The 23473-nt window shown below is 45.2% G+C and overlaps 1 protein-coding gene across 1 annotated transcript in view; it reads right to left on the bottom strand.

The window, feature by feature from the left end:
• GLRA3 (glycine receptor alpha 3) overlaps positions 1–23473 on the bottom strand; it is a 562486-nt gene that overhangs the window by 43237 nt on the left and 495776 nt on the right. Inside the window, exon 8 of the mRNA XM_073656226.1 lies at positions 17465–17611. Within this exon, the coding sequence (XP_073512327.1) occupies positions 17465–17611 (147 nt within the window). The remainder of the gene's footprint in view (positions 1–17464; positions 17612–23473) is intronic.

Raw genomic sequence — 23473 nt, 5'->3', positions numbered from 1 at the left:
GTGAGCACACAGCGACTGTGCCCTCTGCAGAAGGCCATCTAGTCTGGGATAGTGGGCTAAAAATTGCTGGACAACCAGGTTCAACACGTGAGCCATACAAGGCACGTGTGTGACATTGCCCCGGCGAAGGGCCGCACCCAGGTTTGCAGCATTGTCGCACACGGCCTTCCCTGGTTTCAGGTCCAGTGGAGACAACCATTCATGAAATTGGTTCTCCAGAGCTGACCACAACTCCTCAGCTGTGTGACTCACATTTCCCAGACATTTCAATGTAAAAACCGCCTGATGACGTTGAGCCCTACTGCCAGCATAGTAAGGAGGTGTGCAGGATCCCTTCTGCGCAGTTAGAAAGCTTGTGGCATGACCAGACAGGCTTTGGGTGCAGGTGGAAGACCGAGAGGAGGTTGAGGAGGCAGAAGCAGTGGAGGAAAAATGACATAAAGAGGATTGACGCACAACTCGTGGGGACGGCAAGACTTGGACAGCAGCCCCTTGTCCTGCTGTCACCATAGTTACCCAGTGCCCAGTCAGCGACATGTAACGCCCCTGTCCATGCCTACTCGTCCAAGTGTCTGTGGTGAAATGCACCCTGTCACACACAGAGTTTCTCAAAGAAGCGGTGATGTTGTGTGCGACATGCTGGTGGAGCGCAGGCACACCTTTCTTTGAGAAGTAGTGCCGACTGGGCATCTGGTACTGGGGCACTGCGATGGACATAAGGTCTCGAAAATCCTCTGTGTCCACCAGGCGGAAAGGTAGCATTTCTGTAGCCAAGAGCTTGCAGATGGTGAAATTCAACCTCTTAGCTTTCTCATGGCTAGGAGGAAATGGTCTTTTACTTGTCCACATCTGAGGGACCGAGGGCTGGCTATTGTGCTTAGACGGGGTTGATAAGGGTGTCCCCGGCAAACTGCCGGTCTGTGAGGAAGATGCAGGCGGACATGTTAGGTTGCCTTGATCCAAAGGTGGTGCTATCGATGTCGGACAGCGCTCAAGACCAGCTGGTGTTACCACCTCCAAAGAAAATGATGACCTGCCAATCACGCTGGCTGTTGCGGGTAAAGAGGTGGCAGGTCTGCGCCCCAAAACAGGTGTGACTGCTGTCCCCCCAGTCACAGAGGATGAAGAGGCCGCGGATGCACAAGATATGGCAGACGGTGGTTGGCCCGGCCGGCTAGACCGCATTGTAGCACACTGAGCTTCCCACTGCAACTTATGCTTCATGTCCATGTGCCGGTTCATGCATGAAGTACTCAAACTATGTATTTTTTGGCCTCTACTTAGCTTTTGCTGACAAATGTTACAGATAACACGAGTTGGGTCATCTTTATCGATCTGAAAAAATGCCCAGGCTATGCAAGGCTTAGCACCCATGCGACCTGAAGAGCCACCACGACTTGTGGTGAGAGGCAGAGTTGTGTTTGAGGATGCAGTTGTTGACGTGCTTCCAGTACTACGTCTCTGTCCAGGAAGGCGCAACCTGACCTCGTCGTCACTAGCATCTTCCTCCACCTCCTCTGCTGACCTCATCTCTTGGCTGACTGTGGGTTGACAGTAAGTGGGATCTCCGACCTCATCATCATCACCCTGTGCGTTATCACACCCGTCGTCCTCAGAGCCAACCTGTTCCTGCCCTGACAAAAAACTAAAGTTGTCGCTCCAATCAGGTATTTGAGTCTTATCATCGTCTTCCTCATTGTCTCCACCAACAGGAGTTACAGTTTGGGAATGAGGGTCTACATTATGGTCAGAACCTTCTGCGTCTGGTCCTGGATCCGACTCATAAAGATTCTGGGCATCAGTGCAGATCATTTCCTCGTCTGGATTCACAGAAGCGCTGGAGTCGACCTCTGATTCCCAGGCTATAGTATGAGTAAACAGCTCTGCAGACTCAACCATCTGTTCTACCTCATACTCAGACGGGCAGCTGGAGATTTGGGAGCTGTGAGGAAGCAAGTGCGATTTGGGTGACACCTTTGAGGACTGGAGTATTTGTGATGTTGAAGTTGATGTGGAGGAGAGCCCACTTAAAGGAGCACTTGATATCCGTTGAAGCACCTGCTGTTTTTGTGCCTCATCTGGAATTTGTAGCGATTGGCGTGGCCGTAAGAAAGGGATCTTATCACATTGTCCGCTAAAAGAAGTAGACATTTTAGTTTGGCTGGAAGATGGTCTTTCTTCTGCACCTACCCCACGGACACAACCTTTTTTCCCCTTCCCAACACGCCTATTCCCCTTTCCACCAGCAGCAGGCCTTTTTCCACTCATTTTGGTGGTTAACTAATTCACAACTCTGGAGTTGTTTGCACAAAAAAACAATGGATGGTAACCGAGCAGAGCTGAGTGGCCAAACTGTGGTATTAGGCCAAAACTATTGGCTGGGTTAGATGCAGAAAAAAAATTATTTTTAATTTGCAACCTGATGGAGGTCAGTATAGATGGCCTAATAGACCAAGTCCCACACACCGCTAGAAGCCCAAATATTTTTTCAGAGCTAGATGCAGAAAAAATTTTTATTCAATTTGCAACCTGATGGAGGTCAGTATAGATGGACTAATAGACCAAGTCCCACACACCGCTAGAAGCCCAAATATTTTTTCAGAGCTAGATGCAGAAAAAAATTATATTCAATTTGCAACCTGCTGGAGGTCAGTATAGAAGGACTAATAGAACAAGTCCCACACACTGCTAGAAGCCCAAATATTTTTTCAGAGCTAAATGAATAAAAAAATTATTTTTAATTTGCAACCTGATGGAGGTCAGTATAGATGGACTAATAGACCAAGTCCCACACACTGCTAGAAGCCCAAATATTTTTTCAGAGCTAGATGCAGAAAAAAATTATTTTTAATTTGCAACCTGATGGAGGTCAGTATAGATGGACTAATAGACCAAGTCCCACACACTGCTAGAAGCCCAAATATTTTTTCAGAGCTAGATGCAGAAAAAAATTATTTTTAATTTGCAACCTGATGGAGGTCAGTATAGATGGACTAATAGACCAAGTCCCACACACCGCTAGAAGCCCAAATATTTTTTCAGAGCTAGATGCAGAAAAAAATTATATTCAATTTGCAACCTGCTGGACGTCAGTATAGAAGGACTAATAGAACAAGTCCCACACACTGCTAGAAGCCCAAATATTTTTTCAGAGCTAAATGAAGAAAAAAATTATTTTTAATTTGCAACCTGATGGAGGTCAGTATAGATGGACTAATAGACCAAGTCCCACACACTGCTAGAAGCCCAAATATTTTTTCAGAGCTAGATGCAGAAAAAAATTATTTTTAATTTGCAACCTGATGGAGGTCAGTATAGATGGACTAATTGACCAAGTCCCACACACCGCTAGAAGCCCAAATATTTTTTCAGAGCCAGATGCAGAAATTTTTTTTATTCAATTTGCAACCTGATGGAGGTCAGTATAGATGGACTAATAGACCAAGTCCCACACACTGCTAGAAGCCCAAATATTTTTTCAGAGCTAGATGCAGAAAAAAATTATTTTTAATTTGCAACCTGATGGAGGTCAGTAATGATGGACTAATAGACCAAGTCCCACACACTGCTAGAAGCCCAAATATTTTTTCAGAGCTAGATGCAGAAAAAAATTATTTTTAATTTGCAACCTGATGGAGGTCAGTATAGATGGACTAATAGAACAAGTCCCACACGCTGCTAGAAGCCCAAATATTTTTTCAGAGATAAATGAAGAAAAAAATTATTTTTAATTTGCAACCTGATGGAGGTCAGTATAGATGGACTAATAGACCAAGTCCCACACACTGCTAGAAGCCCAAATATTTTTTCAGAGCTAGATGCAGAAAAAAATTATATTCAATTTGCAACCTGCTGGAGGTCAGTATAGAAGGACTAATAGAACAAGTCCCACACACTGCTAGAAGCCCAAATATTTTTTCAGAGCTAAATGAAGAAAAAAATTATTTTTAATTTGCAACCTGATGGAGGTCAGTATAGATGGACTAATAGACCAAGTCCCACACACTGCTAGAAGCCCAAATATTTTTTCAGAGCTAGATGCAGAAAAAAATTATATTCAGTTTGCAACCTGATGGAGGTCAGTATAGATGGACTAATAGAATGATGCTATGCCCAAAAGATTTTACTTCACTAGGTGCAGTAAAAAAATTGGTATTCTATACACAGGTGGTATATCTTGCAACACAGATAGGCTACTCCACTGACTAACACACTCTGCAATAGGCCAAAAAGGATTAGCTTTGCTAGATTCAGCCAAATGCTGTGAAAAAAACTTGCACAGCACTGGCACAGACCTGCCTGGCAAAAACTGATAGGAACTGATGTAACCTAGTCCTGAAAAGGACTCCAATTACAATTAGTCTTTACTCCCACAATCTATCTATTTAAGAGCACAGACCTGCCTGATAAAAGTCGTAGGAAATGCTGTAACCTAGTCCTTAAAAGGACTGCAATCACAACTATTCCCTACTCCCAAGCTATCTGTATATTTGTGCGAAAATTGGCTTGAAATTAACAAGGTATAGCGCACACAGCAACAGCGGTGCCGTCTAACACGCAGCTGCAGCAGTGAGAAAATGGTGGCGACGGGGAAAATGGCTTGGTCTTATAGGGCAAGGACATGTGACATACACTGCCAATCACACATGCCCTTGCTTGTGTGAAAAAAAGCACTTCGCTCCGTGTGTGCGCTGCTGATAGGCTGACAGATTGCACCTCCCCACTGCAAATGCGGGAAAGAGAAAAAAAAATGGAGATCTTCATTGTTCCTGCAGAGATCCATCCCCTGCCCCTCCCCCCGCCCCGCTGTACACTCAAACTGCGTATTAACATTAATTTTCATCATTACTGAGAAAAAATCCAGTTATGATTTTGGTGCACGAACAGTTATCGAACATAACCTCGAACAGCCGAATTTTTCTCAAATTGTTCGTGTTCGCCGACCGGCTCGAACACCGCCCAAAACAGCTCGAATTTGAGATTGGCGAACAGTTCGAGTAGAACAACGCTCATCTCTAGTAAGGAGGAGGACCGTGGTGCGGAAGTGGAAGAGGAGGAGGACTGTGGTGCGGAAGTGGAAGAGGAGGAGGTGGTGGATGATCTAGTAACTGACCCAACGTGGCAGGAGGACACGCTGAGCGAGGCCAGCAGTACACAGTGGGAGGGAGGCAGAGTACCCCAACAGGCAGGAAGAAGCAGTGTGGTGGCCGCAGACAGAAGGTGGGCAAACGTTCCCCGTAACACCAACACGAGGGACGTTGCCAGTACAACCGGTAGGTCTTCCAGAGTCTGGAATTTTTTTAAAGACTGTGCTGATAACCCCAAAAAGGCCATTTGTACCACCTGCCAGGCCAGCATCAGCAGGGGTGACAAAACTACCAGCCTGACCACCACCAGCATGATCAGGCACATGTCAGCAAAGCACCTGACTTTGTGGGGGCGAACCCAAGGGTCCACGACCAGTGTCAGCGGGTGTCACCACTGCTTCTTACGCTGTTGTGCGTGTAAGAGAACTCCCTGTTGTGCGTGCAAGGCAATCCCCTGTCCATACTGCATGCAAAGATGCCCCCTCCTCTCAGTCTTTACTTGCTATGGCAGTTTCTCAGGAAACTGCATCAACGTCCACGTCCACGTCCCACCGCAGCATTCAATTGTCTATATCCCAGACCTTTGAACGAAAGCGCAAATTCACAGCCAATGCCCCACAGGCCACAGTCCTAAATTCGCACATTTCATGACTGCTTGCGTTGGAAATGCTGCCTTTTAGGCTGGTGGAGACGGAATCCTTCCGCAACCTTATGGCGGTGGCCGTCCCTCGGTACTCAGTCCACAGCTCACACTATTTTGCCTGGTGTGCCATCCCCACACTACACAAGCAAGTTTCCCAAAACATCTGTCGTGCCCTCAACAACGCAGTTACTGGGAGAGTCCACCTGACAACGGACACGTGGACAAGTGCTTGTGGCTAGGGACGGAACATCTCCCTGACGGCACACTGGGTAAATATAGTGGAAGCCAGGTCCCAGTTGGACCTTGAGACGGAACACATCCTCCCCACACCGAGGATTGCGGGCCCTATGTGAGTCAGAGTTGCCCCCACAGTGTACAGCTCCTGCGCATCATCCTCCTCCTCATGTTCAGCCTCCATCTCAGATATCACCACATCAGTTACAAGCTGGAAGCACTGCAGTACTGCCTGAGCCAAGCGGCAACAGGCTGTGCTGAAACTCATAAGCTTAGTTGATAAACCTCACACTGCTTGTGAGTTGTGGACAGCTGTGAAAGAGCAGGCAGATCTGTGGCTGAGACCGCTGAACCTACATCCAGGCATGGTCATGTGTGACAATGGCCGTAAGCTGGTGGCGGCTCTGAGGCGAGGCAAAATCACACACGTACCATGCCAGGCTCATGCGCTTAACCTCGTGGTTCAGCGGTTTATTAAATCATACACCGAGTTGCCAGATCTGCTCGTCAAAGTATGCTGCCTGTGAGCTCATTTTCGCAAGTCGGTGGCCATCCCTCGGTGCTCGGTCCCCAGCTGACACTATTTTGCCCAGTGTGCCATCCCCGCACTACACAAGCACGTGTCCCAAAACATCTGCCGTGCCCTCAACAACGCAGTTACCTTGGGACAGAACACATCCGCCACACACCGAAGATTGCGGGCCCTATGTCAGTCAGAGTTGCCCCCACAGTGTACAGCTCCTGCGCATCATCCTCCTCCTCCTCCTCATGTTCAGCCTCAATCTCAGATATCACCACATCAGTTACAAACTGGAAGCACTGCAGTACTGCCTCCGCCAAGCGGCAACAGGCTGTGCTGAAACTCATAAGCTTAGGTGATAAACCTCACACTGCTTGTGAGTTGTGGACAGCTGTGAAAGAGCAGGCAGATCTGTGGCTGAGACCGCTGAACCTACATCCAGGCATGGCCGTGTGTGACAATGGCCATAACCTGGTGGCGGCTCTGAGGCGAGGCGAGATCACACGCGTACCATGCCTGGCTCATGTGCTTAACCTCGTGGTTCAGAGGTTTCTTAAATCGTACCCGAGTTGCCAGATCTGCTCGTCAAAGTACGCCGCCTGTCAGCTCATTTTCGCAAGTCTGCTACAGCTTCCACCGCCCTTGCTGTGTTACAGCAGCATTTGCAGCTTCCGTCACACCGACTGGTGTGTGATGTCCCCACATGTTGGAACTCTACCCTCCACATGTTGCAAAGGATTTGTGAGCAGAAGAGAGCAGTTGTGGAGTACCAGCTGCAACAAGGCCGTCGATATTCAGGTCAGACTCCACACATAAGACCTCAGGAGTGGACCTGGATGTCTGACATATGTACCATCCTGACAAACTTTGAGGAGTCGACCAAGATGGTGAGTGGCGAAGATGCCATCATTAGCGTCAGCATCCCACTTGTCTGTCTTTTGCAACGCTCTCTGCAGAGAATTAAAGAGGAGGCATTGCAGCCAGAGTATGGTGAGATGGATCAAGAAGCCATAGTGGGCGATTACACACAGCCCAGCCTCATCTCATCCCAATGTGCATTGGGGGACAATGAGGGCGAGGAGGAGGAAGAACAGGAGCTGGTATAATGCACTGTAGACGGTAGTACCTGTACAACTGTCATACCAGCGGTTCTGCATGGGTGGCCTGAGGATAGGGGGGAGGAGGAGGAGGAGGAGAGCATGGTCAGTCGTCATCTTGGTGAGGACACGGAAGTCTTGCCTGTTACTAGTCTCTCACGCATGGCTGACTTTATGTTACGCTGCCTTAACCGTGCCTCTCGCGTTGTCAAAATGTTGGGTGGCAGTCATTACTGGTTGGTGACACTTTTAGACCCCCACTACAAGGAGAACTTTCACTCTCTTATTCCTGAGGTGGAGAGGTCTACAAAAATGGGGCAGTACCAGAAGGCCCTTGCTACAGAACTGTTAAAAAAAGCGGCAGAGGTCACAGTTTGTTGCCCAACCAAGGCGTACAGGCGAGAGAGACGCAACTCCAATCCAGCAGAGGCAGGGGAGCACTGTCAACATTCTGGGACCGTTTTCTGAGACCCGCCCAGCTTACAGGTCCTAAGGCGCGGGGTACTCTCACAAGGAGTGGAAAGTTTCAAAAGATGGTGAGGGAGTACCTTGCCGACCATAGCAGCGTCCTCCGTGATTCCTTTGTGCCTTTTAATTATTGGGTATCCAAGCTTGGACACTTGGAATGAACTCGCTCTGTATGCCTTGGAGTTACTGGCCTGCCCTGCCGCTAGCGTTTTATCGGAGTGTGATTTTAGTGCCGCTGGGGGAATTATAACTGATAAGCGGACTCGCCTGTCAACTGACAATGCTGACAAGCTGACTCTTATCAAAATGAACAAGGGCTGGATTGGGCCAGACTTCTCATCACCTCCAAATGACAGCAGAGTAAAATAAAGTCAAAGCCACTGTGTTATTTCGGGAGGTGTATTCCCATGCACCGCTTCACACCCACACATGGGTATAGACTCCCTGACAGAAGTTATGTTGCTTATCCATGTCATGTAAATAAAAGCTTATAACCTGATGTTAACTTCATCCATTGGTTTTATAAATTATTCTTTTGAAAGCTGATACCCTCCCAAATTTGGTTTAGGTTAAGAAAATAAATTGGCATCAATGCTGAAATATTGATCATTTAATGAACACAGAATTTTTAGCAGCTTGTGCTTGGAAGGCATAGGCAAAGACTATGGGAGACCCACTCCCCAATAATGGGAATAATGTTTTTAATATGCTGTACTGCATGGCTCTTGTAAGGGGTATTAAAATCATCTTGTTAAGCTACTGTGACCTCCACGGCTCTTCCAAGGGTCATTGATATTGTCCTTTTATTCCACTGCGACCTTCACCACTCTTCCAAGGGTCATTGATATTGTCTTTTTCCACTACTCTTCCAAGGGTCATTGATATTGTCTTTTTATTCCACTGGGACCTCCACGTCTCTTCCAAGGGGCATTAAAACCATCTTGTTAAACCACTCTGAACTCCACGTCTGACCACCTCAGGCCTAGCCGCTACTACATACATGCGCTTGTATTCCAAGGAACTGGAAGCTAAGGAGATGGATGGCCTCATGATCATGAATAATTTATTCGTTGTGTATGAGGCCGACCACTGCTGCTGTCTACCTTCTGAACTTTGTGTTGAAGCCTGATTGACCCAAGAACCCGCAATCCTCTATGTCTGGAGGATGTGTTGCATCCCAGTGTCCAACTGTGTCCCGGCTTCCACAATATTAACCCAGTGTGAAGGCGTCAGTGAGATGGACCATCCCTGGCCACATTCACTTGTCCATGTGCTTGTGGTTAGGCTGTCCTTCCCACTAAATGCACTGGGGAGGGCACAGGTAATGTTTTGGTATGCGCGCTTGTGTATAAGGCGCACCTGGACAAATAGGGGCGGGTGGGGACCATTTATGGACACCTGGCCGCCCCCGGGCGGCTAAGGACTGAGTATGGATACCAGGCCACCGACACAGCCATGACGTGGTGGCCAGATTCCACCTCCACATGCCTAAAAGGCCCAATTTCAAGTGCAAGCAAGCAGTATGGTATTGCAGCCTCGGGGTGGGTGGGTGGCATGCTGCATACTTGCGCTTGCATTGCAAGGAATGGGGGAGGTACAACTGAACACTGCCCTGGGACAAGGACTTGAACGGGGATAGTTGCAAGTCTGCATCTTCTGATGCGGCAAGGATCACTTCTGATGGGCACACTTTTAGGCAGTGACCTGGGTGTCAGAGATGCTTCCAGGGGTCTTCCCCATGCTGTTCCCATGTCTTTTCAGCACTGTATGCATGTGTCACACAGCACATGGCCAGATAAGGTTGTAAAATGTTAAAATGACATTTCCCTGTGAATGCATTTGTCACGGTTGAAAGCAATACAAAAGTGCAAAAACGCATAAAAAATGCTACTTGTGAACATAGCCCAAGGTGTGGAGGAGAATTTTTGTTTTTGGTTATTTATTTTACCTTATACACAAGTCTTTACCCTGGAAAGGATGTTCCTTAACATATTTCACAGGAAAACCGTTTCAGTTTCGTTTTTGAATGTTTTATTGTGAGCCCGTTAAAGTGGCTTAATACCTCTGACCACTTTGTTGACAGCCGTGACCTGGGAGTCAGAAATGCTTCCTGGGGCGATCCCCATGCTGTCCCCATGTCATTTGAGCACTGTCACTATCGTTTTGGGAACTTTTTAGGCTTTCTACAGACTGACGGGGGTGCCGCCGCAAAAATGCTCGGGTATACCATAGACTAACATTGGGCTCGTTGCTCGGGTCGAGCACCCGAGTATCACGGTGAGTTCGGCCTGAGCTTCGAGCACCCGAGCATTTTAGTGCTCGCTCAACACTAGTAATTATCCAATTAGCACAATGCCAGAGCAGGCATTACTATGCAGGATAAACAAACCAATGTAGAACAGAGTGGCTATAAAACAGTGAGGAGATAGCTTTGAACACTTTAAAACAGAAAAAAAGGGAAAAGAAAAAACACAGGAGCAATGAATAAATACCATGCTAAAAATTTTGCTAGATAATATAGGTCTGTTCACACTTGTCAGAAAGCACAAACATGGAAGGACGAATAAATGCCTGAGGCTTAAAACACTCCTACGGACCTGCATGTAAAAAATCTGTGGTCGTTTGATCCACAAAAATGATTACCAGTAAATGAAATGGGACACGTATGTGATCGGTGCAGGATACTGTACAGACGGGAATCAGGGGGAAAATTCCTGTGAATAAATGTCGCCTGTTAATGAATATCTGTAATCAGATTTCATATCTAGTCCGCGGCTCAATATTACTGTGAAACATAACATTACAGGATTCATATATATCTATATACAATAAATGTCCTGCAGCCACTGGGATTTAGGATCTTATATAGAGAAAGGACCTGGTCAATAGGAAATAGTGGGAAGAGAAGCAGATTTTACTGATCAGATATATTATAAAGTTTCTTATTTTCACATTGATTTATGAAGGAAAAAAAATAAAACAATGGTTATTTTTTAAGTTTTCGTCCAAGATTCACTAGATTGCCACCAATTCCAGGGTGGATCCAAACATGCTCTAAATAGTCTATGGCTATTATCATTCTATCTTATTTATCCATCTCAAGAGGCAGGTGGTTTCTGTAGGTTAAATAAATCTATACGCTAAAGGTGGCCATACACGTTAAAGGGTTGTTCTCATCTTTGTTCTGCTTGCTGGGGAGCGGTGTGCCAATGATGACTGACAGTTCAGGGAAGCAGTACAAATAAGTTGCTGATCCAAATTGTAAGCTCTCCTATGCTGAATTGCCTTTTCAACATTGGAGGAGGAGAGGGACATTGATGTTGGCCAGTGATCTGGCTAACTCCAGAGCAGTTCTTGTAAGCTCTGTAGAAAACAGCACATTTTTAATTAAAGATAATTTGCAAGTTTGCCTTTTTTTTAGAATTTTACCAGTGTGAGAAGATGATTCAACTATTTTAAATGAATGTTAGTCTAGCCAGAGTTAAAGTACATTTAAACTGTACAATTATTGGCAGTGGTAATTATGCAGTGTAAACAGGTTGCTGATCACCTAACAAATGTGCAAGACACGCTGGATGAAATGATCATTTGGCTGACTCAAAAGATCACCGTTCTTAGAAGCACATTGTCCTGTATAAACAGAACCTGTGCTGCCGAGAACAATGATAGCTTGTGCAGCAAGACGTGACCACTACTGATCACTGGTCTCCCTGTGTAAGCAGGCTATTAAATGACCGTCAATCAGCAAAAAAGTATCTTCTTGGCAGTCATTTAGTGCAACAGATCATGTAATATATATGGAACCTTTTTTAAATTTCAACTTGGTCTTTTTGTTATCAAGGGAGATAAGCTGCCACCAGAAGTAACTTGTAGTTGCATACTTTCCTCTCCCTATTCATAAGGATAATTTCATACTGCGTTTTGGCACTCGTTCGTTGGTCCAGTTGAGGCTTACATCCGAACCCCCCGCAAAACTGGATTCGAGCGTATGCTCTATAGGACCATAGACTATAATGGTGCCGACAGAGTGAACGTGTGCTCAGCCGTGCATCATTTTTAGGAGTGTACGCCTACTGGAGGCGCAGACTCAGACTTAGTAGGCTGCATCTGGATTTCCGTCTCCAGCAGGCATACACGCCCGAAAATGATGCATGACAGAGCAGACGTTCTCTTTATCAGCACCATTATATTCTACAGTCCCGTCGAAGCATATGTCCGAATCCTGTCTTGAGCCAAGCAAGTATGTGTCAAGGAAGGCTCATTTTGGCCATTAAATATCTAATCTGTTTGGCCACTTTAGCAGAAAAAGAATTTTCTTATAAGACTTCTGGGAGGCCCATCACTGATATTGACCTTGGCATAGAAATAGAAATTGGGTGAAACATGTAAAATTTGGAGGGAACATAAGTGGCCCTTCCTCCAGGTTAATGATCTACAATATTCAACTAAGATGAATATTTACAATGTACTGTGCAGATTTAAAATGGCTATAGACATATAGTGCTGTTTTATGCTTTTTTCATTCTTGGAAATGACTTAACTTGCAATGCATGCTATTACACATTCCTATGATAATATGATAAGCTTTGTACAATGCCTTGTATGCACACACTTCGCTACCTGGTGCGCTGTTTTAAACAAATCAATATTTTATTCAGCTGTGGAATTTTGATAAAAAGCAATCTAGAGAAAGCTATTTTCATTTCTTGTGTATTGTATCATAAACCTTTAACTAAACACTTGATAACATATTGCTGGGTCTTTCTATAAAGACAGCCACTATAAAGATTTCTTCAGTGATTATTTTCAAGGACAGAGTGTCAGTCTATTAAATACAAATCAATTCCTTGACAGTTTGTACAGAAAGAAGAATGCAGCATTGCTTTCCAATACTCTTCTAAGTACAGAATCTTTTTTTCATGTGGAGGAATAAAGATTGATTATGCACAAAGAAGGCATATTTGAAAAAGAGTGATATATTTTATATGGATGCAAGGTTACTCTGTGTTGGAGAAATCCTCCAGCCGTTCAAATACATACAGTAACAATATTACCGTATTTTTCAGTCTATGAGATGCACTGGACCATAAGACGCACCCCAAATTTTCAGGAGGAAAATAGGGAAAAAAATTGAAGGCGCCAAATGGGGGTCTGTCGTACAGTCAGAATTCAGCTTACCGGTGAGGGGCGGTGATGGAGTGGGGACACAGTAGGTGTTTGGAGGTGCAGCGCTGCGGGGTGATGCTGGGAGTCCCATCCCAGGCTGGAAGAAGGGGCTGCTCAGCGATGCTCGGCGGCAGGAGTCGGGTGATATTGTGGGCGATGCTGCGGGTCCTGCGCTTGGAGGAGGGGATGTCTGGAGGTGCAACGCTGCATGTCCCAGGGTGGTAGGAGGGGGTGTCTGACAGTCCTCGGCTGTGCGGAGGCTCCGCCGGCATTTTGTGAAAGTCCAGAGCCCCCGCTCCTCCATGTTCTCTATGCGGTGGACTCTGGGAAAATGGCCGCTGGGGGCGGTGCCTGCTCAGATTGAGATCTCGGCACTGAGATCTCATCTCCTGATATTTCAATCTGTGCAGGCGCCGCCTCCGGCGCCCATTTTCCTGGAGTCACCAACCACCGCTTTCTCTGGGATCCAGTATCATTCTGCTCCACTTCTCAGTGACATTACCACAATTCTGACTAGCCGGCTCACTTTGTGCGTGACCCAGAAGTGGCTTTTACAGTGTAAGGCTCCCTTCACACATCCTGACATTTCCGGTACTGGAAAAAACATTGTTACATATGTGTGCCATACGTGGGGCCTCCGTGTGCCGCATCAATATAACACGCACCGGCACCTGGGAAAAAGTGGACAGTTCGCACTGTTCCTAAGCGCCTGGTGCTGAAGGCACTCACATCATTGTCACCTAGTCTACCTGAGATCAGCGTGACCAGGCGACAATGATGGGAGTTGTATTCAGCACCCACTGTGTACATTGTGTGTAAAATAAAGAATTAAAGGGGTTCTCCCATGAACAAAAGTACATTTTAATCAAAAGATCTTGCAATATTAAAAAGTTCCACAATTGAATGTATTTAAATAAAATGTCCCTGTGCTGACATAATCTTATAATTGTGCCCATGCTGTGTCTGACCATGTACGGAACACGGTCTGATCATACCATATCTCCTGGTCAGGGGTGGAAGCAAAAGAGTATACAGACATTTCAGCAGGTGATTGCAGCGCTGATTCTTTCTTTGAAGTAAAACATTGTTTATAAACAGGCAGTGACATGTTTTACCTCACAAACAGAATCAACTGTGATCCTGTGCTGTAATATCTGTATACTCTCTTTTGCTTCCTCCCCTGCCTAGGAGCTGTGGTATGATCAGACCATGTTCTGTACACAGTAAGACACAGCCATTACACAGGGAACATTTCTAAGATTATCTCAGCACAGGAACATTTTATTTAAACACATCTAATTGTGGAACTTATTATTATTCCAAGATCTGTTGATTAAAATGAACTTTCATTCGTGGGAAAACCTCTTTAAATAAAAAAACCTTTGTGGATTACCCCATATTTTTCATAACCAGCAGAGGTAAAGCCGCCCACTGGGGGCTGATATTGATAGCCAGGGAAAGGGGTCATTAGCCCCTAAATGTTCCCAGTCTATTAATAACAGCTCACAGCTGTTTGGCTAGCCTTTACTGGTTATTTTACAGGGGAAACCTAGAAAAAAATGACTTGGGGTCCCCCTATAAATTCTAACCAGAAAAGGCTAAATAGACAGTTGTGGGCTGATATTAATAACCAGGGAAGAGGTCATGGATCTGGGTACCCCTCCAAGGCTAATAACATCAGCCCTCAGCTGCCCCAGAAATGACACATCAATAAGATGCGCCTAATCCAGCACTTAGCCTTGTTCTTCCCACTTGCCCTGGTGCAATGGCAAGTGGGGTAAAAGGGTTGAGGTTGATATCAGCTGTTGTATGGCCGCTGACATCAAGTCCAGTCATGAATCCAGGAGACACTGAGCTGCACTTGGGACGCAGCTTCAGTGACCTGTGGTGATGTCATTGAGGTTACCGCAGATCACTGAAGCTGCGGTTCCCAAGGGCAGTTCAGTATGAGCGGCCCAATGAACTGCGGTGACCTCAATGAGATTACTGCTAGTACTGTGAGAGATTTCTCACGGTGCTAGCGGTCACCGCAGTTCATAACTTTTAAGAAATGTAGAGGGATATGTGTTACCGGATTAACATAGTTATTTTGCCCCAACTGAAGCCTCTTAGTGTTCTCGCCCACTATGATACCCCTGCCATGGTATCCCATAAAGCATGATTCTCCAAAAATTCCCCCATACTGAATGATGTTCCATCATTTTTCCACCTACACAGCATGATGACCTCACACAATAAGATGGTCACTCCAGCTCCCACACATTATGATTGCCACCACTGACCCACACATAGTATAATGTTTACCATAGCTCCCCACACAGTATCATGGTCTGTCCAAAGCATGATTTTATCCATAGCCTTCCACACAGTATGATGGTTCTCACACATTCCCCACACAGTATAACAGCTACCCAACAGCCCTCCCACAGTATGATAGTCCCCCCAAAGCCACAGTACAGTTTGATGGAGCCCCCCATAAAGTATGATGGTCTCCCACACAGCCTTCCACATAGTATGGTGGTCCCCACAGCACCAATAAATTATGATGGTCCCACTACATATTGATAGTCACTACTGCCCCCACACAGTTGAATAGTCTACCCACAATCCCCCAAACAATATAATGGTCTCCACAGCCCCCCACACAGTATTATAGTTCCCCCACATTTCCACACACAGTATGATGGTCCACAAACATAGTATGATGGTCCCCCCACAGCTCACATACAATGTGATGGTCCACCCACAGTCCCACATATGAGATCATGGTCCACCACAACCCCAATGCACTATGATTGTTCTCCCACAGCCTTCCATATAGTATGATGGTACCCCATAATCCCAAAATATTATAATGGTCCTCCTCAAAGCCCCAATACATTATGATGCTCCCCCACAGCCCCATATAGCATGATGGTCACCATCACAACTCCAATACAATATGATGGTCCTCCACATCCTCCATACAGTATGAGGGTCCCCCTGACAGCCCCATTATAGTATGATGGTTCCCCTCTCAGCCCCAAAAAAGTATGATGGTCCCCTACAGACCTCATATAGTATGCAGAACCATTTTATAGCCCTAATACTGTATGATTGCCCCCACAGTATTATGGGCACCACAGCTCACAAATAGCCAAAACTTTATACTCACCTAATCCAGGCTCTGCATTCATCACAGCTGCAGCTTCTTGTTCTATCATGTCTTGCAGTGGATGCCAGCGGTGCTATGAAGTTACATCACCACGCAAGCGATGTCACCTGCATGGCGCCGGAAACCAGCAGGCCGCAGGACAAAAGTATTCTTATCTGATATCATTAATAGACTCGCAGTTGATGCGGCCCATGGCCAAAATGGCCCATCTGGCATTTGCCAGAATTGACATGTGGCAAATCCAGCCCTTGCCTTGCATGTATATTTTTATGTATATTTGTATGTATATTCATTTTATATAGTTATCTCCTGGTACCTCAGTTTCCTACCACAGTAAATATCCATGGTAATAAATATCCATGGTAATAAATTAAAAGTCTTACCTTAAAATTGGAGATAATATATCTGTTTAAGATAGGAGTTATTTTCTAGTGACAGTGAATTAGGTGAGTAATCACAATCTTTGTATATTATTCTAAAATATGTTAAATAATCAGTATAACATTCAACTATAATGCAATAATATAAAAGGATACAATTCCTTTAGATATATTTTAGTGAGCTGTGTATCCAGCATGATAATCATTGGGTTTTCCTAAAGTTCAAAAATGATTTTCTCTTCAATTTTGAGTTTTTATTAAAGGTTATTCCTAAAAAAATACAAGTTATTCCCTATATATAGTAGGTAGGGGATAATTTACTAATTGCAGGAGGTCTGACTGCTGGGACCCCCAGAGATCCTGAGATTAGAACTCTGCAGTTCAATCTTGAATGGAGCAAAAGTGCACATGAATGACTATCACTTCATTCACTCTATTCACTGTCTGTGGTCCTGCGGAAGAATTCTAAGTGCTTTAGTTAACTTTCTCCAGCAGTGCTATTGCCAATGAATGGAGCGCAGGCCAAGCATGACACTCTGCTACATATAAAATGGGATTTCAGAGCCCTGATCTCAAGATCACTGGTATTCCCAGTAGTCAGACCCCAGCGATCATCAAGTTATTCCCTGTCTCCTATCCCTACGTGTTTGTTTTAATTTTAAATCTCCCATATTTAAACAAATGTAAACACTAGTAAAAAAATGATGAAAAATACCTTATCCTTCTTTCTCTTGCGTCGAAATCTTAAAAGTTCTTTGTGTTGTCTGGACACAAAATTGACGGCTGCATACTCCAGTAAGGCGGAAAATACAAATAGCAGACAGACGGCCATCCATATGTCAATAGCTTTAACATAGGAAACCTGCAGTGAAAAAATATATGCTTCTCTGTAAGTGAATCAATTGCAAATATGTATTAAAAAATCAATAAGTGCGAGCAGAAAACAAAAGTGAAATCTCTTGTACACACACACAGGTGTATAGCATACAGTTGAAACCAGAAGTTTACATACACTATATAAAAAGACACATATGCATGTTTTTCTCAATATCTAACATGAAATCAGAATAAACCTTTCCCGTTTTAGGTCAATTAGGATTACCATAATTTTTAATATTTGCCAAATGCCAGAATAATGAGAGAGAGAGAGAGAATGTTTTAAGGCATTTTTATTACTTACTGCAAATTCAAAAGTTTACATACATTTCATTAGTATTTGGTACCATTGCCCTTAAACTAATTGACTTGGGTCAAACTTTTTGGATATCCTTCCATAAACTTCTCACAATAGTTGGTAGGAATTTGGGCCCACTCCTCCTGACAAAACTCATGTAACTGATCAGGTTTGTAGGTCGCCTTGCTTGCACCTGTCTTTTCAGCTTTGCCCATACATTTTCAATAGGATTGAGATCAGGGCTTTATGATGGCCACTCCAAAACATTGACTTTGTTATCCTTAAGCCACTTTGCTACCTTTGTGGCAGTATGCTTCTGGTCATTGTCCATTTGAAAGACCCATTTCCGCCCAAGCTTTAACTTCCGTGCTGATGTCTTGAGATTTTGCTTAAGTATTGCCACATAATCTTCTTTTCACATGATGCCATCTATTTTGTGAAGTGCACCAGTTCCTCCTCCAGCAAAACAACCCCACAACATGATGCTGCCACCCCCGTGTTTCACAGTTGGGATTGTGTTCGTAGGCTTCCAAGCTTCTCCCTTTTTCCTCCAAACGTAACGATGGTCATTATGCCAAAAAGTTCAATTTTAGTTTCATCATACCACAGGACATGTCTCCAAAAATTAAGGTCTTTGTTCCTGTGTGCATTTTCAAACATTAATCTGGCTTTTTATGTTTTTTTGGAGTAATGGCTTCTTCCTGGCAGAGTGGCCTTTCAGCCCATGTTGATACAGTACTTGTTTAACTGTGGATATTGACACAATCTTACCAGCTTCACAAGGTCTTTTGCTTTTGTCCTTGGGTTGATATGCATGTCGGATGAAAAAACTTTATTCTCTGGGACACAGAAACCGTCTCCTTCCTGAGCGGTATGATGGCTGGACATTCCCATCTTGTTTGTACTTCCGTATAATTGTTTGTACATATGAACGAGGCACCTTCAGGTAACTTGAAATTGTACCCAAGGATGAGCCAGACTTGTTCACATCCACAATTCTCTTCCTGATATCTTGGCTGATTTCTTTAGACTTTCCCATGATGCTACACAAAGAAGCTGTGTGTTTCAGGTGTGCATTAAAATACATGTTTCTAAGAAGCTTCCAAACACATGTAAACTTTTGACATTGCAGTAAGTAATAAAAATGCCTTGAAACGTTCTGTCTCTCTCATTATTCAGGCATTTGGCAAATATTAAAATAATCCTAACTGACCTAAAACGGGAAAGATTTATTCTGATTTCATGTCAGATATTGAGAAAAACATGCATATGTGTCTTTTTATATAGTGTATGTAAACTTCTGCTTTCAACTGTATATAGATAGAGTACAGACCAAAAGTTTGGACACACCTTCTCATTTAAAGATTTTTCTGTATTTTCATGACTTTAAAAATTGTACATTCACACTGAAGGCATCAGAACTATGAATTAACACATGTGGAATTATATACTTAACAAAAAAGTGTAAAACAACTGAAAATATGTCTTATATTCTAGGTTCTTCAAAGTAGCCACCTTTTGCTTTGATGACTTCTTTGCACACTCTTGGCATTCTCTTGATGAGCTTCAAGAGGTAGTCACCGGAAATGGTCTTCCAACAATCTTGAAGGAATTCCCAGAGAGGCTTAGCACTTGTTGGCCCTTTTGCCTTCACTCTGCGGTCCAGCTCACCCCAAACCATCTCGATTGGGTTCAGGTCTGGTCATTGAGGAGGCCAGGTCATCTGGCATAGCACCCCATCACTCTCCTTCTTGGTCAAATAGCCCTTACACAGCCTGGAGGTGTGTTTGGGGTCCTTGTCCTGTTGAAAAATAAATGATGGTCCAACTAAAAGCAAACCGGATGGAATAGCATGCCGCTGCTAGATGCTGTGGTAGCCATGCTGGTTCAGTATGCCTTCAATTTTGAATAAATCCCCAACAGTGTCACCAGCAAAGCACCCCCACACCATCACACCTCCTCCTCCATGCTTCACAGTGGGAACCAGGCATGTAGAGTCCATCCGTTCACCTTTTCTGCGTCACTCAAAGACACGGTGGTTGGAACCAAAAATCTCAAATTTGGACTCATCAGACCAAAGTACAGATTTCTACTGGTCTAATGTCCATTCATTGTGTTCTTTAGCCCAAACAAGTCTCTTCTGCTTGTTGCCTGTCCTTAGCAGTGGTTTCCTAGCAGCTATTATACCATGAAGGCCTGCTGCACAAAGACTCCTCTTAACAGTTGTTGTAGAGATGTGTCTGCTGCTAGAACTCTGTGTGGCATTGACCTGGTCTCTAATCTGAGCTGCTGTTAACCTGCGATTTCTGAGGCTGGTGACTCGGATAAACTTATCCTCAGAAGCAGAGGTGACTCTTGGTCTTCCTTTCCTGGGGCGGTCCTCATGTGAGCCAGTTTCTTTGTAGCGCTTGATGGTTTTTGCAACTGCACTTGGGGACACATTCAAAGTTTGCCCAATTTTTCGGACTAACTGACCTTCATTTCTTAAAGTATTGTTGGCCCCTCGTTTTTCTTTACTTAGCTGCTTTTTTCTTGCCATAATACAAATTCTAACAGTCTATTCAGACCCTTCACTCCCAATCCTGGTATGCATGGCACCCCTCACCCCCAATCCTGGTCTGCATGGCACCACTCACCCCCAATCCTGGTTTGCATGGCACCCCTCACCCCCAATCCTGGTATGCATGGCACCCCTCACCCTCAATCCTGATATGCATGGCTCCCCTCACCCCCAATCCTGGTATGCATGGCACCCCTCACCCCCAATGCTGGTATGTGTGGTACCCCTCATACCCAATCCTGGTATGCATGGGCCCCTCACCCCCATCCTGGTATGCATGGCACTCCTAATCTCTATCCTGGAAGGCATGGTACCCCATCTCTCTTCCCTATCCTGATATGTATGGTATCCCTCATCCTGGTATGCATGGGCCCCTCACCCCATCCTAGTATGCATGGCACTCCTCATCCCTATCCTGGTATGCATGGCACCCCATCCCTCATCCTGGTATGCACTGTTCCCCTCATCCCTATCCTGGTATACATGGTACCCCTCATCCCTATCCTGATATGCATGGCCCCTCATCTGAATCCTGGTATGCATGGCCCCCCACATCCCTATCCTGGTATGCATGGCACCCCTCATCCCTATCCTGGTATGCATGGCACCTCATCCTTATTCTGGTATGTATGGTACCCCTCATCCTGGTATGCATGGCACCCCATCCCTCATACTGGTATACTTGGCATCCCATCTCTCATTTTGTTATGCATGGTACCCTGCATTCCTATCCTTGTATGTATGACAGCCCTCACCCCCGAATCCTGGTATGCATATGGTCCCCTCACCCCCCAATCCTGGTATGCATGGTGCCCTCACCCCCTAATTCTGGTATGCATGGTCCCCTAACCCCCCAATCCTGATATGCATGGTCGCCTCACCCCCAATCCTGGTATGCATGGTCCCCTCACCCCCAATTCTGGTATGTGTGGTACCCCTCATCCTGGTATGCATGGTCCCCTCACCCCTCAATCCTGGTATGCATGGTCCTCTCACCCCACAATTCTGGTATTTAATCTACCCCTCACCCACCAATCCTGGTATGCATGGTCCCTTCACCCCCCAATCCTGGTATGCATGGTCTCCTCACCCCCCAATCCTGGTATGCATGGTCCCCTCACCCCCCAATGCTGGTATGCATGGTCCCCTCACCCCCCAATCCTGGTTTGTGTGGTACCCTTCATCCTGGTATGCATGGCACCCCATCCCTCATCCTGGTATCCATGGTACCCCGCATCCCTATTCTGGTGTGTATGGCACCCCTCATCCCAATTCTAGTATGTATGGCATCCTCATCCAAGAAACCTGGTATGCATGGAACCCAATCCCTCATCCTAGTATGCATGGCCCCCTCATCCCTATCCTTGTATGCATGGCACCTCATCCTTATTCTGGTATGTATGGTACCCCTCATCCTGCTATGCATGGCACCCCATCCCTCATCCTGGTATGCATGGCACCCCATCTCTCATCCTGGTATGCATGGTACCCTACATTCCTATCCTTGTATGTATAACACCACTCACCCCCCAATCCTGGTATGCATTGTCCCCTCACATCTCAATCCTGGTATGCATGGTCCCCTCACCCCCCAATTCTGGTATGCATGGTCCCATAACCCCCCAATCCTGGTATGCATGGTCCCCTCACCCCCAATGCTGGTATGGATGGTCCTCTCCCCCCAATCCTGGTATTTGTGGTACCCCTCACCCCCCAATCCTGGTATGCATGGTCCCCTCACCCCCCAATCATGGTATGCTGGTATGCATGGCCCCTCACCCCCCAATCCTGGTATGTGTGGTAGCCCTCATCCTGGTATGCATGGCACCCCATTCCTCATCCTGATATGCATGGTCCCCTCACCCCCAAATCCTGGTATGCATGGTACCCCTCATCCCCCCAATCCTGGTATGCTTGGTACCCCTCATCCCCCCAATTCTGGTATGTATGGTACCCCTCACCCTCCAATCCTGGTATGTATGGCACCCCTCATCCCTTTCATGCTGCACACATACAAAAAAATAAACACTTATACTCACCTTTCTTGCCTGTGCTCCAGAGCTGCGGTGTCCTGTTCTGCCGGAGGCCGGGGGAGGAGTGCGGAGCCGGAGTATGCGCGTGCCCATACATATCATACATATATATATATATATATATACAGTATATATATATATCATACATATAACACTAAAACAGTAGTCTATATTAATTCATGCAGATCTGGAGTGTGCAGTGCAGTAGAGAACATGATCAGCTTTGTGAGTTTGATTATTAAAGGCGTTGTCCATATATATCATGAATACGCATGCTTCCATCTACTTTCTGACTAGACGTGCGAGGCATCATTCACTGCAAGTGAATTGAGTGAGACCGCGCCCATCTAGCCAGGATGTGGCTGGAGTATGCATATTGTATACTTGTGGTCACATTCTCAGTCTCACTGTCGGCACCAGAGAATCCGCACAGAATCTGTAAGGATTCAAAGTCTGCTGTCACATAGAGTGATAAACCTAGACAACCCCTTTAATTCACTATTCACTGAATCTACACTAAATTAGTGATGTGTGTATCGATCCACAATCAACTTCTAATCGAATTTTCGGAAATTTAAGGTTCTATAGATGCTCAAACATTTTGTAATTCGATTTGCGAGAATTGCAAAAAAACACCCCTCTCTCTCATGTTATACAAATATCCGCTCATCTCTAACACTAATATATTAGGTGATTAAATACAAATCAGTTCTCTTGTATGTTCTAATTATTGGAATTGTTCTTTTTAAAAACCTTCATGTAAGTAGCCATAGGAGATACAAGGGTAAATGAGCATCCCCCAAGGTTCTCCTAATGTCTTCAACTATCTTAGACAACACAGGTGTTGTAAATGACACTCAATAGGTATAAGGTTCAGGTGTAAACAGGTGTGAGAAAGCATCGGCACAGAAAATGCAGACTCAGTGGTGACAGAAGAACAAGGATGTTATTAACTAT

This window comes from Phyllobates terribilis, unplaced genomic scaffold (assembly GCF_046119375.1).
Source record: "Phyllobates terribilis strain yellow unplaced genomic scaffold, ASM4611937v1 Scaffold_1__5_contigs__length_1240528914, whole genome shotgun sequence".
In the NCBI taxonomy this organism is placed as follows: domain Eukaryota; kingdom Metazoa; phylum Chordata; class Amphibia; order Anura; family Dendrobatidae; genus Phyllobates; species Phyllobates terribilis.
This window is presented reverse-complemented; position numbering and strand designations above follow the sequence as displayed.